This window comes from Alligator mississippiensis, chromosome 3 (assembly GCF_030867095.1).
Source record: "Alligator mississippiensis isolate rAllMis1 chromosome 3, rAllMis1, whole genome shotgun sequence".
Classification (NCBI taxonomy): Eukaryota; Metazoa; Chordata; order Crocodylia; family Alligatoridae; genus Alligator; species Alligator mississippiensis.
This window is the reverse complement of record NC_081826.1, coordinates 196,356,089-196,372,519: the sequence shown is the minus strand read 5'-3', so window position 1 is coordinate 196,372,519 and position 16,431 is coordinate 196,356,089. Positions and strand designations below refer to the sequence as shown.

The 16,431-nt window shown below is 42.3% G+C and overlaps 1 protein-coding gene across 3 annotated transcripts in view; it reads left to right on the top strand.

Annotated features, from left to right (window-relative positions):
- LOC109280815 (uncharacterized) overlaps positions 1-2,787 on the top strand; it is a 163,203-nt gene extending 160,416 nt beyond the window's left edge. For all 3 annotated transcript variants that reach the window (XM_059724795.1, XM_059724794.1, XM_019478161.2), the window contains one exon: positions 2,503-2,787. In XM_059724795.1, coding sequence (XP_059580778.1) covers positions 2,503-2,631 — 129 coding nt within the window. In that variant the 3' untranslated portion in view covers positions 2,632-2,787. The remainder of the gene's footprint in view (positions 1-2,502) is intronic.
- The last annotated feature ends 13,644 nt before the right edge of the window (positions 2,788-16,431 follow it).

Genomic DNA, 16,431 nt, shown 5'->3' with positions numbered 1-16,431 from the left:
GACAGAGAACTACTTAAAAGCATGCTCTATTGCAGAAGCAATATAGACATGCTAATACCCTTGCATGGCTTAGGATTTCCGTGCAAGATTTTGTTCCTTGTCAAGATGTGAGGTGCCATTTGTACTATTTCTGATTTTACAGTTAAGTTCAGAAAATCCTGATTGAAATGGGTTTATTCTGTGAAAGTGACAAGATGTAAAGAAAACAACAGCCCCAACTAGTAATTCTTAGCAGTAAGCATCTGTTTGAGCATCTGTTTGCTAAAGAGGAACATCTATTTGTTAGATACTAGTTCAATGCATACTTCATTAGCAAACAGATGCTCATGGCTCACACAGTCCTAGTATAGTTTGATCATAAACACATACCTTTGTATGGCTGTGAGGAGAGCTTCCAGGATCAGCAGCAGCAAGGGATTTTTTCTAAGACCCTAAAGTAAGTAAGAATCCCCCTCTCCTTTCTCATCCATGCTCAGTGCACCTTCCCTCCCATCCCCTTCCTCCTTCCCTCACCCATCACCAGCTGCCTCAGGGGAGAGGGGAGCTTCAGAGCTGCTCCTACCTACTCTAGCCAGGCCATATGTGGCTCATCTAGGGGCAGCAGTAGGAGGGTTCTTCCTCCCTGCCAAGTTCCCCCTGATGTTCCTTGCGAGCCCATGAGCAGGTATAAGGAAAGGGGACCCACCCCTTGCCACAGCCACCTCTGCTATCTCTAGACAAGCCTGATTCCATGTCTGCCTGGCTAGCAGCTCTGAAACCTGCCCACTTCCCCACCCCACCCCAAGATAGTTTTTTAAGTCTCTCCATCAGGTAACAATCTTGACTGCTTCTCCTGTACCATGGTCTGCCCATCAGGGGTTGGGGAGAGGTGCTGGGAGTGGGAGGTGCGTCCACCTCAGTAGTGTAGGATGCTACTTCCACACCACCTTTTACAAATCCTGGATCTGCCCTTGAAAGTTTCCAAACTGGTTCATATTGCCTGAAATCTTCATGCAGCCAAAACAGGTTGTTTCCTCTGAATTTATTCTTTTACCATAAAGTACCATGGCACTTCCTTTAATATTCACATTGCTAATATCAAAGGAAGAATAAGAATAAATTACTTAATGATGGACCAGCTCAGCATTTCTACGAGAGTGATGCTGCTTATATTATTATTATCTTATATTATTTTCCTCTAAGCACCCTTTCATGGTCAAATACAGGATTGGATATATATTATAATTCTAGTGCCAAGTTAATATTTCTGCATAGAAGACATCGGATTGGCTTTATCTTGATGCTTGTTCATGTTGCCACCTTGATAAGTGAAAAGCAAAACTGTAAAATCTTTCATAGATTTCATAGACATTTTAGCATTGGAAGGGACCTCAGTAGATCATCAAGTCTGACCCCCCTACCTGGGCAGGAAAGAGTGCTGAGGTCAGATGACCCTAGTGAGGTGCTTGTCTACTTTCCCCTTAAAGACCCCCAAAGTAGGGGAGAACACCACCTCCCTTGGAAACCCATTCCAGATTTTTGGCAACCCTCACCATAAAGAATTTTTTTCCTAATGTCTAATCTAAATCTGCTCTCCATCAGTTTATGGCCAGTGTTCCTAGTAACCCGAAGGGGTGCCCTCGTAAACAGAGTATCCCCTATTCTTTGCTGCCCTCCCTTCCCCGATGAATTTGTAGATGGCTACAAGATCCCCTCTCAGCCTTGTTTTGCAGAGGTTGAAGAGATTCAGGTCCCACAATCTCTCCTTGTAGGATATTACCTGTAGGCCTATAACCATACAAGTAGCCCTCTGGACCCTCTCAAAGTTATCCACATCCCTCTTGAACTGTGGTACCCAGAACTGGACGCAGTACTCCAGCTGTGGTCTTACCAATGCCGCATAAAAGGGAAGTATCACCTCCTTACACCTGCTTGTGATGCACCTCTTAATGCATAATAGAGTGTGGTTGGCTTTACTTATCACTTCGTTACACTGATGACTTATGTTCATTTTGGAGTTGACTATGACTCTGAGATCCCTTGTGCTGCTGTGCTGCTTAGAAAGTCACCTCCCAGTCTGTAGGTGTGTTGGTGATCCTTTCTTGCTAGATGCAGCACTTTGCACTTATCCTTGTTAAACTGCATCCTATTCTGTTCTGCCCACATTCCCAACCTGTCCAAATCCTCCTGAATCCGCTCCCTGTCCTCCAGCATGTTTACTTTGCCCCATAATTTGGTGTTGTCTGCAAATTTGGGCAGAGTGCTCTCCATGCCCTCATCCAAGTCACTGATTAAGATATTGAACAGCACTGGTCCAAAGACCAAACCCTAGGGAACTCCACTGCCCACTTTTTTCCAGGTCAAAAATGACCCATCCATCACAACCCTCTGTGTGCACCCCATAAGCCAATTCTCCACACACCTGACTGTGTAGTAATCTATGGCACAACCGCTTAATTTATTAATAAGAATGGGATGCAACACTTTATTTGAGAATTATTTTAATAATGTTATTATTTTTAGGATGTTAAGACAAAAGAAGCTCCAGGAATTCACCACCTTGGAGGAAAGGCCCCTTACCATTACAAAGATGGGGACACTGCATGCAAAGGATGGAGAAGAGAAGAACATTCTGAAATGGCTCAGGAGTGAAAGTTGGTTAATAGAATAGATATATTTTCCTTAAGTGACTAAACAACATGGAGTTTAGGTCCCAATGAAAGTCAGTTGGGCTTGGGTTCTTAATGTACATGTTTAAAAACATTTTCATGTTATTATAAAATAAAAATCAGATACCCAAACCTGCAATAGTGTCCTCTGGCTGGACCCACTCTGAAACTGCATTACATTTAATGGTTCACTGAGTAGGCAAAGGACACAGGCCTCATGGCAGCATCAGGACCTAAAATGTAGAGCAGTCCAACTTGCATTAGCAGGAGTAGGGTTAAAATACAAACAAACAAACAAATGAATAACCACAAGCATTCACTCTTCATCCAAATGTTCTGATGAAAACTTTCACACTGACACTTATGATGATCAAAAAGCAATAGAAAAAAATCTAATTTCAAACCAACACTAAAGAACATTTAGGTTTGTTGTTCTTTTTTGTTATTGACAAAGTAACAGCTTCAACTTGCTACCATATAATTTCCTTTCTCATAAAAATAACAACTATTTATTTATTATTAACATTTGTTATTTGTTCTTGCATTTATATTAATATTTGCTTTGGGGCTTTTTTTGTACATTTGACTGAATGATGCATGACTAGAGAATGAAACCAAGACTAGTGGACAACTATCCAGTATCAACATGCATGCATTGCTCTGTCTTTTTAAATATCAAATACATGTCTCTTCTCTTTTGTTTGTGACTCTTACAAGAACTAACAGAAAAAAACATTGTTTTAATTTTGTAACTTTATTAAGTCTATGGGTTATTTTGGGGGGGACTGCATGTTTTATGGAAGACTCCATGCCCAATAAAGTTGGTGTTATGGTAATGTTTGTATGTGTAATCTATATATAGATTGGGATGAAAGGAGCCCATGCTGCTTCTGCAGAGGTGTAGCTACCTCAGGGGTGGGCAAAATGTGACCCGCAGGCCAGATGCAGCCCGCCAGGCTATTCTATCTGGCATATGGGACTCCTAACAAATTTAGAAAATTAATATTTATCTGTCCCTGACTGCCTTCCATGTGGCCCTCAATGGCTTGCCAAAACTCAGTAAGTGGCCCTCCACCCAAAATAATTGCCTGCCCTGAGCTACCTATTTCAGCATCTTGAGCAGAACTGGAGGTGGGGATGGGGGCTGTGTTGAGCAGAGAAGAATGGATATGTAGGGGGTGGGAGGGGCAGGCAAAGTCTAATCTGACTACAGGGAAGAGTCCTTTCATCAGCTTCTTCACCAGTAGAAGATGCTGCCAGTGCAACAGCTATACCACTGTGATTATGACTGTAGAAGTCTTCATTTGGCAGTGTCTCTGAGAAGCAGTGCAGTAGCTGTTGGCTGCACTGGAGCAAGTGGAGGAAGTCTGATAAGGGGACTCCTATTGTTTCCTGCCTCCAGTCTGCATGGCCCACACTTCTGGCCCCTTGGTGAGCCCATGCTGAGCACTTCCCCCTACTTCCATTCCAAGCCTGCCCCCCGTAGTCAATACATGGGACTCATATTAGAGAGACGGTTCAGGCTGGACATCAGGAGACATTACTTTACAGTTAGGGCTGCCAAGATCTGGACTGGGCTCCCAAGTGAGGTGGTGCTCTCTCCTACCTTGGGGGTCTTCAAGAGGAGGCTGGACAGATATTTGGCTGGGGTGATATGACCCCAGCAGCCGTTACTGCCTGGGGCGGGGGGTTGGACCTGATGATCTGTTTAGGTCCTTTCCAACCCTAAGTACTATGATACTGTAATACTATGATATCCCAGAGACCAAGCCATAGTTACACTACTGTGCTTCTGTCACAGAAGAGGCTAATCACACATCACCAGTCAGCAAGCTGCTGCTATATACTGGTAAGTTGAACATGTCAATGCAGACACTCTCCCTTCAAGAAGACACGAGCCCTGTTAACAGGAGGGTACTAATTCCCTGAAAAGCAAAAATAAATTATGTAGAAGACCAGCTACAGGTAAGAAATTACCAATAACCTGACAGACTCTTAAGTAAAGACTTGGTACTTTTTACCAAAGTATGAAGTGCTGCTCACCCTACATGTACAACTGATTAAATGAATCTGGACTAATACCATCTTAAGAGTTCAAAGATCTTCTCTATTTTCCATCCTCTAGGTATACATCCCCTTTCATAGAAGGGTCATAGGCCCTAGCTGTCCCCCAGATGGTATAGACCCCTAATTTGTGTGATACTAATTACTTCAGTTGGGCACTCCAGAGTTCTGAGGAAGTTCAATAAAAATAATAATGGATAATGTATCAATTAAATAGAAACTTAAGACAGAATAAGATGCTTGATAGCAAGTTGTGACACAAAAGAGTTGGAAAAGACCTTTAGATTATACACATTGTTCTGACCAATCTAATGTCACCAAAATGAAATTTAAGAACTGTAGCTTTTTGTACAGTTTTTTACATCAGTACCAAGGAAGCTATTTGCATTGCATAAAATATTTTTTTTTAATTCTACAAAACCAGGGAACTATGTTACATATTCTTGATTACTGTCCATTGGAGTGACATATCTATTAACTATTTATATGTATATTTGTATGTTAGGGACTGGTTGAAGCTAATGGAAAGCTGGTAGAAGCTAATGGTCATAAATCTACCAGGAACTAGAGAAGACAGGTGACCTGCTTATCCCAGAGTAGCAGACTGTAGGCTGTTACTGCAGTGCCGAGGTCTAAGGTATTAGTAGTAATTTGTATTGAAGACTCAATTGGCTAGAGCTTTTACCTGTGCAATAAAGATTGAAAAGAACAAATCAGAGTACAGAGAAATAGTTTTACAACAGTATAAAAACTATGACTTTTCAGCAAACCTTTGTATAATTATTGAAATTAACATTCTCGTCAAAATATTAAGCTTATCCCAGGGTGAGTTAAATCTGCATTTTAGCAAAATTAAATATATGTTGATTGAACATAAATTACTCTTACTCTAAGTTTTATCTGTTCATTCTGCTATAGTATTCACTTCAAACTTTTACAATAGAATTAGATACTTCCCCTTACATTGGGTATTCTATTTGTTCACTCTTAAAATATAAGGAGTTGCAACCAGCAGATGGGACTACCCAGACACTATCTTAAAGAAACAGTTGTGTTCCTACAGTCAACAAGTAGCACTAATCTAGCATAGAAGCACACTGTGGCAGGATGCTTGTGGCACCTGCCACTTTAAGGATTAAAACAGCTTGTGGACCAACCTGTAGGTGTGGTCAGGGCTAATTGCAGAGTCAGCTGACCCAGGAAGCCTGCAGGTGATGCTAGGACTGAGTGATGCAGTCATTTGACTGGATGAGGGCTGGACTTAGACAGGATATAAATGTGGACCCTGAGAGTAGAGCTGTCAGTAAGATCTTGGAGCCTGCTAAGAGAACACCACCTTAGCAGGATGGCTGCAGCTCCAGGTCAGCATGGAGGGTAACACTGAAAGCTGTTTAGAGGTTTGAGAAGGAACTAGAGGGATAGAAGAGGTTCCTGGAGACCCAGTGTGGGGTCTGGAGCACAGAAAGAAGGCCTAAGACTATGGGACTTGATGCAGAGCCCAATAGCTAGAGAGAGGCCAAGAGCTTGGGACCTGATGAGGGGCCTTGGTGAGCCCAGAGAATGGGTCTGAGAGTAAGGGGGCCTACTGAAGCATGAATGCTGCATGCCCCCAGAAGCTGGGGGGGGGGGGCATGGCAAGCTCCCACAGGTGGCAGCAGCACTGTTGGTGGTGGGAGCATTGTGGCAGCAAGCAGGGAGCTCCCACAGGCAGCCACGGTGCTGTTGGTGCAGGGGGGTGGCAAGCAAGCATGGATCAGCAGTCAGCAACCACTGGCAGATGCCACCAGCAGCATTGGTGGTGGCTAGTGGCAATTGCAGACCATCCACAGATGCTGCTGGCGATGTTGGTGGCAAGCATCAACTGCTCGCAAGCATTGCCGGCAGTGTCGGTGGTGTCTTTTGGCAGGGTGTGCACCACCATGCTCAGGGGATGCACATGCACCTGCGTGCACCCCCTATGCATCACCAGTGTACTGAAGTGAGCCCAGAAAGATCAGGGGCTGAGGAGGAGCCAGGACCAAGGGGCCCCAAAGGGGCAAGAATTGCCAAAGCAGGTTAGCCTAGAAGTGGGTCCTGGGTAAGACCAAAAACTGCACATGACTTGAGTGTGGGGTCCCAGTGGTGTGGTGGCCTGTGGCAGGGTAGCTCCTGTAAAGTGCCACTGATGCCAAACCTTAGGGAAGGGTAAGTATGGAGTTCCCAAAACCCCAGCCCCTGCTGCCTTGTGGGTTATTCTTTGGTGTGGGGAAGGGGAGCACACCCTGATATAGAAACAAAGGAAGGAGGTTCCTAGTGGGCTGATTAAAGGAACCACAGCAGGGGCAACTACACACAAGGCCACAGAGGCCAAAGGCCTAGTATTTCAGTAAGGGTCCTGAAGCCCAGGAACAGTCTGAGATACCTTGAACCCACAGAAGAGGCAAATACCAGTAAGACCAGACAGCCCATAGGCCTAGGGGTCCAGTGAGGATCCTGGAGCCCTGAGGAAAGTCTGAGAGTGCTTGAACTGCATAAGGGGCATTTGTTATCACAGCAAGAGGCCCAGAGAGAGGGGTGGGGAGGGGCAGCAGGAAAGACAGGAACTTGGAGCAAAAGGGGGGGACCTCGCAGGGAGGATACAAGCCCAGAGACTCAGCAAGATCAGAAGAGTCCAGAGGCTTAGAGGAGAGTTGTTCAGAGTGGAATCAGGAGGGTCCAGAGGCCTAGAGAAGAACTGGAAAAGGGGAACCAAGAGGTCTGGCAGCCCAAGGAAGGTGCTGAGTGAGTGACCAAGGGGCCTGAGGAATCCAAGAGGGTCAGAGTGCCAGTAGGACTAGAAAGACCAGAGGTTGGTAGCCTAGGAAGGAAAACTGAACAGTGCCTGGGAGCCTCATGGTCTTGACTGGCCTATGAGTGGAGCCAAGGCCTAGAGAGGGATTGAAGTCCAGGAGACACAGCCAAAGACTGAGGGGGCTCATAATAGAGGAGGGGCAAGAACTGGGGCTGGGAGCCTGTAGCCCAAGAGGGGCTTGTCAGCATCAATGAAAGGAAAGGGGCTGAGTGAGAGATCAAGGGGTCTAAGGGCCTGGTACGTGCAGAGAGCGTATCAATAGAGATGATACCTGTGTGGCTTAGGGTGTGGTGTAGGTGTGGAACAGAGCCATGCAGTTTGGCTCACAAGGCCTTGACCAAAAACCTGGCAGTCATTGCAATAAGATCAGGACAGCCTCCCACATTTTTATACCAATTACCATCAAGTCATGGCAGGAAAATGAAGAGCAGACCGCCCAGGGTGTAGGAAAAGCAGGGTAAAGGAAAGGGTTTTTTTGGTCTCCCAGGGCTTTATGGCCAACCCTGGGGCACCAGGCTGCTACAGTGGTGCATTGGCTGGGAATAGCTGGCCATGCAGAGGGCGACTATTGGACAAATGGGGGCTGGCAGCAGAGGGACTGACCCATGCAATCTCACTGGCCCAGGAGGGGTCAAAGGGGGACCACACCACAGCCAGAGACTGCCGATGCCAGAGAGACCAGTGATCTCACTGGCCTAAGGTGGGGCCAGGGCCTGGGGTAGGCCAAAGGACCAGAGAGGGGCCACAGCTAGAGAGGAAAGGAATCAGAGAAAATACCACCCAAGATGAAGATGGCTGAGGCTATGCCATCTCAGGGGAGAAAGGTCTGAGGAAAAAGGGTCCAAGAGAAAGAGAGGAAGGCCAAGAGACAGCCAACCCCAGAGTGCTACCCTGCTACACACACACTCTGCTAACAGGTAAATAACACTACCAGGATAACCATCTATTTTGATAAAAACTTTATTTCTTAACTAAGCCTGTACACGCATGCACACATATACCAACACACACTTTTCAGTGCTAAAGGATTTTTACTTTTGTTTATACAAAGTCTTCTGTGAACTTTGGAAGTGCTTCATCACATTTCACATTATAGAAAAAGCTTGTTTTTAACTCTCCAAATATAAAAATGGTGACTGTTCACTACATTGATGTGTGTTAAGGAGGATGTAGGAAAACAACACAAAGCGCCCCTCCCCTCTTCCTGCGTTTTTAACAAATAAGCTCTTTTTTTAAAATTTGACACTTCTGTTTTGCAGTACTCCAGAACAATTCCCTCCTACACTTAGGTTCTCATACCAGGTAAGGAAAAAAGGGTGCTTTCATACACAGTGCCCCTACTTACTGTGTGAAGGCACTGGAAGTAATGCAGTTCCTCTACCTATGCACCAGTGAAGAAAGTAGTCCCATATTCTGAGACCCAAGTATCTATCATCTCTTACATGTTTTCCTTCATCTTGTGAGTCCTATTTAAGGAATATGCTGCACAATTCCCTTTTCAGTCTTCCATTACTATCATTCTTTCACTGAGAGAACATTTTTCTAATAAAGCAAGTCTGTTAGAAACATGAAAATTGTACCAATTTTGTTAAAAAGGTAAAAATTGCTCTGAGAATAGTAAATGTCAAGTAGGGGAAGAAACAATCAACTGATGTGCGTAAAATGCCAAACCTTCCATACAAAATAGCAAGCTATCAAGCATAGAATGGAAAACAAATATAAGAAATGATTCATGGAAAAGTATGCCTATTTCTAAACTATGAATGAAGAGAACACCTCCACTCTTCCCCGCCCATATTGATCAAAATTGACCACTAATGTAATGGTTTGTTAGGGGGAGAGGTCATAGCAGCACAATGACCATTAGAAAATCAGGAACTTCTAAGTTAAGATTAAACTTTCAAGAAACCAATACTTTACCTATAAGTTTCTGTACTTCTAAAGTAATGTGGACCCACCATCTTAACAGTGTTCTAACTTCCATTATCCAGTGTTTTTTCCTTTATGTAACCTGTTGCAGAACAATGTATTTCTTCTGTTGGAATCTTTATTTTCAAACCTTCATGATTTTCTCCATAATCATGAAACTGAAAACTATGAATGCCAAGAAATTGGACAACGAGAAGAAACAAAAATAAAAATCTGGCAAATTTACTGATGTTTCATCCTTCATTACATCAGAAGGTCTCTATTTCAGGCAATCCCTTTTGGAAGTATGGGGCCCACAAACTTATATGGAGAAAGTAAATGGATAAGGGTATTGTGCATGTCAAATAACTTTTAGTGGGAGATAATATTACTGTACATCTTTTTTCAAGTTATGATTAATTTGACCTTCTGAAAAAAGTTGAATGGCTCTTGATGCAGTCAAATCAAATACTGGAAATCAGTTTAGACCTTAAGCTTTAGGTACTGCAAATATTCAAGGTATGTTATTTTTTGTTTTGAAATCTGCTCCTTTTCCCCATCCTGTGGCATCATCCTGTGAATCTATAATGTCACATAACGGACCTGATACAGAGTCTTTAAGACTCATCTGGAATGAAGACCTAGGTAGTCTGATGACAGAATCCCAATGGAAATCAGTAGTTCAGAATATTCAGACATCTACAGTTGATCCCAGACTACATCTTATAAAGCAAAGGATCATTTTTCAACTTCACTGGGCTCCCTTTAAACTTAATAAATATACTGAAAGCAGATACACTTTGGAGATGTGATGTTGGTCACATATATTGATCATGCCCTATAATTAAATTTAGCTATAATTTCTTTCCAGGAAGAAGAGATATAGTTTTAAATAGGGGTGCACTGATAAAGATTGTCTTGGCCTATATCAGTGACTGATTATTAACCAACCATATCAGCTCATACTGATCCAATGACGAATTTAAAGGAACTCAGCCGGGCAGCATGGAGAGAAGCACCCTGCAGGTAAGTCTGTGGAAGGGAAGGGGTATGGTGGGGTGCAGATCAAGGCCCCCACAGTGAGAGAAGGAGTGGGGCAGGGGCTGGGGCTGGGGCTGAGGACTCTGACCAACCTGTGGTGAATAGGACCTAGGGTGGGAGTGGAGAGTGGGATAGAGCCACAGGTGGTGGCTAAATGAGCTTTAGTTCAAGGGCTGCTTCCACTATTTTTAAGTGTAGGGATGCTTTTAAGCAGAGCAGAACTGAGCAGGACAAGGGCAGATGTGGACTGCTTACTGTGAGCTTGGGGTTCTCTGCTCTGCTGCCTTTGACTCGGGGACCCCGCATCAACTGTATGTTTCCTACCCACCCAGAAGCAGGAGGCACAACTGGCCACCACCACTGCTGCCGGGACACATGGCTGATGTGAAGCCCTTGGGGCAAAGGCAGCAGAGCAGAGATACCCAAACCCACATCAGGAAGCTCACATCTGCCCTGAACACAAATCTGTGGGGGCACATACTCTACCATGCTTCCTCTGGGGCTGTGTGCAACAGTGGAGAACCAGCCCCCCTCACTCCACCCACATCCCTTGGTTGAGCCATCCATGGCTCCATCCTGACCCAGCCCTGCATCCCATTCACTGCCCTGGCCAGGCAGCACCTCCAGCCCCAGCACCTGCTCCTGTCCCTGCCCCACTCCCTCCCTCCCTCACCATGGGGGCATATATCTGCCCTCCATACCCCTTCCCCTTTACAGAATTACCTGCAGGGTGCTGCTTTCCTCACTGCCCAGCTGTATTTCTGGCCACATGTATGCATGCAGCCACGTGCATGTGCACAGTGTCTGGGGGCCCTGGCCAGAAGGCATATTATATTTATTGGTGACATTATCAGCTACACTAGCCAAAAAAAGCCAATAGCCAATAATATTAATTTTCCTTTTATTGGCCCAATACAATATGGCACTGATATATCAGTGCACCTCTAGTTTTAAACACAGTATTGATACCTTTGGCAAAATGTTCTTGGGTTTATCCCAAAGGAATTCAGACTAAATCCTTCCCAAGTTGCAGTCTTACAGTAGACTATTTTATTAGTAGCATAGAGGATTATATTGCTGCTTTGGAAAAGTAGGATATTTATGGTTCAATGAAATGGCACAGCTGGCATCTATAGAGAAAGACATGTTTAGTAGGCTTAACTGATTTTAAAAAATGGTGCTGTTTGGGAGGAATTCTTGGATATTTTGGTAACTAAATTGTTGCTCATGCCCACTTCTTTTATCATTCCCTCTTCCCTCCTGTTTTTTTTCTTTTATTGCTTCTTGTTTGTGACATAAGACAATTTTTTTTTGTAGCTACAATTGATGCATGTATTTCTGACTTTTGTATTGTATTAAAATAAAAATCAATACAAATTTTAAAAAGGATTCTTTTGGACCTGACACATCATTTTTATCATTCCCAAGCTAATGTGGAATACCTCCAAAAGCAAGTCTATTTAAAATGAATGCCAGAGCTTCATTCTTCATGTTATGCTATTTATTCTATACTGAAAAAAAGCAGATTCTTTACTCTTTACATGTCCATGTAACACTTGCATAGAGCAATCTAGGTGACTACATTTAACCTTGGATTGTTCTGACACTGCATGTACATGCAATACATATTGAAATGTTTGATACCTCATCCCACAACACTCCTATGGTTTTAAATAACGACCACAGATGCAAGGACATTCTGTAAAGGTGAAACATGTATGAGGGAACATGTTTACAAGTATATTTAAACAAATTTCTAAGAAGATAACACCAGAAAAGGTCTGCAGTTATGTCACCCTGGCCTTTTGTTTGTACCATTAACTCATGGACATATAGAAAGGAAATGCAAAGGAATAAAATGCATACACCAATTTTTCTGTTAGTCAACTATTCTTTGGTAAGTGATGATACTGAAGAAAAAAATGCTGAAGTGCATGATTAAAAACTGTGCTGTTGTGTTTCCACCTTTCAATGATGCCCATTTTAATTCTTGCTATTAGTAGAGTTAATGCATAGTTCTAAGCTTTAGTCAGAAACATTTTTACATTTCTTGCCACACCCACTCACCAATAAAGGAGGAAAAAACAAAATGTTCATAACAGTTCTTTAAAATGGTGCAAAGGGAAAATGCTTCCAGAGGGGATTGTTCAGAAGGCAATCCTGATCAACAGCCAAGAACTATTTAGCAGAACTTGTTTTCATATGGAAAAGGTTCAAGAGCACTTAATTTTCTTTACCCTCTCCAAATGTGGAACAAATCTATCTCTTCCTATAAGAAGTCAGCAAGGGTTTGTGGTGCATCTGCAAGACAAGGTCATGAGCAAGTTTCATTGCAAAAACACGATCATTTTCCTATTAGTATTAAGCCTTAGGTCAAGTCTTTCACCAGTGCTCCATTTTCAAATGGGGAAGAGTGATCTGCTCCCATCTACCCCTCTTCCCTATCCATCTGAACCTGCCAAATGGATACCAAATAGCATTGCATCTTCTTACTTTATAAGGATAAGTTGTTGATGCTTTGCAGGAATAAATCATACTTCATTTCTGGCAAACAATGGTTACTGTAATAATTTTGTTTACTAAATACCCACCACCAAAAATGTCTTGACCAGCATATAACAACTAAAAAAATAGATATAAGACAGCAAACACTAAACAGTTTACCAATGACAGCTAATATTCCTTGGTCTGAGCCCTTACTTATCCCATTAGGCAGTGAATACATCAGTAGGAAGAAGTAGGTGCTTGCGAATACATGACACTAATTTCAAAGTACTGGCTGTGCTTGATATCCTGTAGCTATTCTTTAACTTCTTACAGAGACTAACCACTCATGGTAGCAAACACTTCATCAGAGTAAATAATCCCCACCTGTCCTCAGTTTGGGTCTGATGAGACCTCCAGGGACTTGTGACACCTTACGTTGAAATCTGCACAAATGTTAATAGGCTTAGTGTCACAGTAAGGCAAAAAACCTGCCTTGACTTCCCATCACCTGCACATCTGTTACTTGCCGCTAGAAGCTTGAGCAGGGGAGGAATAGGAGCTAAGGAAAGGAGTGGCTCACTGCTCCTGCTGGACACAGCAAGTTCTGCTGTCCTGGACTGCCTGGCATCTGCGATGCCTCCTGCTGTCACTTAGCTTGGTTCTGCTCCCAGTAACTTCATTCAGTTTGGCTCAGCTCACCTATGGAGCCGCTACAGACACACACGCATTTTCATAATCATTCAGTTTGAAGAGGAAAGATGGTCCAGTATTCAGTTAGGAATTAAGAGAAAATTTCACATACCACAGACTGTGTGGGCAATGGCACTTCTCCAGTATACAGGAGTGTTGGGAGGAGCAATATTAGGTGGGTACCATACAGAAAACTAAGATGAACAACTGCACCGATAAAGAACTCATTTGCCATCATTAACTACTCTAGCTCCTAATGAGCTCTCCATCTCTACTTCTACTTCACACTTTCTCTTACTCCAGTAACTGAACCATGGTAAACTGACTGCAGCACAAACTTTTCCCCTGCTTACGAAGTTCAGCTGAGGCTAACAATCCTCAATCATACATATTTCTGCTTTTCCCAGGAGAGTTATACACTTCTTCCTATCCATACTCAGAAGCTGTTCTGGTTGTTTAGTTTCTCTCAAGAGGTTGATTTTAATTCAATTGATTTAATTCAGCAAGCAAGATATCTTGATTTTAATAATTATTCCAAAACTTGTTTTATATTTCTGCTTTTTAGCTAGTTCCTTAAAGAAACATTCACTCTTTGAGAGGTGTGTAAAACCATCATCATGCATTCATTTGTAATTAATCATAGTCTTTACATTTGATTCTTTATGCTAACACTGTATACACATGTATTTAAGTAAGTATAAGACTTAGTATACATTTATTTAGAGTTTTACATTTTACAATTTTTATTCCAAAGAAAATGGAAATTCATTTTTCTTGAGGCTTTTTACTCATGACTTGTGTCAACTAATCTTGAGGACAGAAACTGCAAATAAATAAAAAATACAAAAAGTAATTTAAAAAGGCATTAGTTGTTTTTAGTTAAATACAAATATCTTAAATTTGCTAAGAAAAATTAAGCTTATCAAAACATGCCTGCACTTAAAACTAATTAATATGTTAAAGAAAGAAAATATTCATTTTATTGAGTAAGTTTACTATTTGTTTTTGGTCTCCATGAATCAAATTTGTAAAGATATTTAGCTACCTAAAAATGCAGAGGTGCCTCTTGAAAAAAATAGAGTAATAAAATCCAACAAGGAAATTTTGTGCAGCTGTTGATGCCTACATATTGTCACAACCCAAGGGTGTGATTTTTGTTTGTGTGTGCTTCGGCACTGCTAAATTGTTTCCTGCCACTCATAGCTTTCTTTGCAAGGTGCATTTCTAGGTTGCAAAAGAGAAATGCATGCTGTAAGGAGTTCCTGCCATTTGTATTCAAATTTGTGCCCCACTATTGGCCAGTTCTAAATTATTCCTACGTGGCGGCTAGCGATTGGCCTGCTAGCCGTATAAGAGGCTTGAGCAGTTTCCGCCCAAGTTGGAGAACTCCACGACTATCAGAAGGAGGAGAACTTCACATCTCGTGAAGATCTCTAAGTGCTGCGGAGCCTATCGGACCCAGCATGTATTTCAAGAAGGGTATAGGGGTCTGATCAGCCTCTCGCCTCTCCCCGTCACCGCCTGATCCCTCGACGTACCCTTCCCTGCATGCAAGTTCCACGGAGCCTAGCAAACTTCGTGTGAGTCTATTCAGAGCTCTTTGCTTCGAGTACTTTCTTCGGTTGGTGCAACGGGCTCGCGGTTTAGAGCCTCCAACCAGATTGGGCTAGAAGGTTCACGGGAAGGAACTCTAGTCCGCCTCTCTTCTTTTCTATCTGTAACTGCAACTCAAGCAAGTTTTCCTGCCTGCACCACGACCATCTTCGGTGTAAGTAAAATAATCTTAAATCAACCACTAAGCGTCCGTGCCTAATTCTAGCGTGCCACCTGCCTTCCCCGACCCGGCGTGTCCGGGCTGCTGGCCACAGCCTGCCGCAAAAAAAGGGCCTCGGACCGCCCCAGGCCCACACACATATATCTTTGAATATTTTGTCCTGTATATGTCAGGTGTTTTGAATCAATATATATGATTTTCTTCCACCTTGTTTTTATTATTTTATTTTATAAATTAAATGAGGAACATGAACTTCTCTGTTTTTTTCAACTCCATTGAAATTGAGGCTAAAAGAAGAAAATATCCTTTGTGTACCTATTTGCTAAACTGAAACCAGAAATAAATAAAGATTTTTGCATAACAGAATTTGAAAATAATGACGTGGAAAAATGTGAATACCAGCATTTGATCTATTGTAAAGACTGAAAATAATATATGTTTTAGCCACACAGTTTATGGCTTTGCAACATATTTATAAAGTTTAATTTCACCAAAAAAAAAAGATATTTTCCTCCACGATTCTTTATGTAAGCAAATATACAGCAAACTTTAAGCTCATTGAAATGTGCAGAGGGGCCACTAATTTACCATAATTTACTTAAGTGATTTTGAAATATTATAGTAATTTAAGGTTGAAATTGTTGCCATAATTTCAATTTTCATGTGAAACAGATTTTTTTTTTTTTAAATTGGCATTAAATTAAGGTGAATAAACTCTGTTATAAATGTTAACAATTAGTATTTTGGTTAAGACATAAATTATTATCTATCTTGCTTAAAGTAACAGCTTCATCCTATCTCAAGGACAGTGTCAACACCAAAGATTTCCTCTCCTGCTATGAGCTTCCAAGATGTTTTTGGTGCTATATAACACAATGGCCCCCTCTACAAATTACAGGTATCTCGCAATTAACTGGTTAATTGCACAATTACCTGGAAACCTACTACACATGCAAAGTAGCTATCACATAATAAAAAGCTCCAACCAC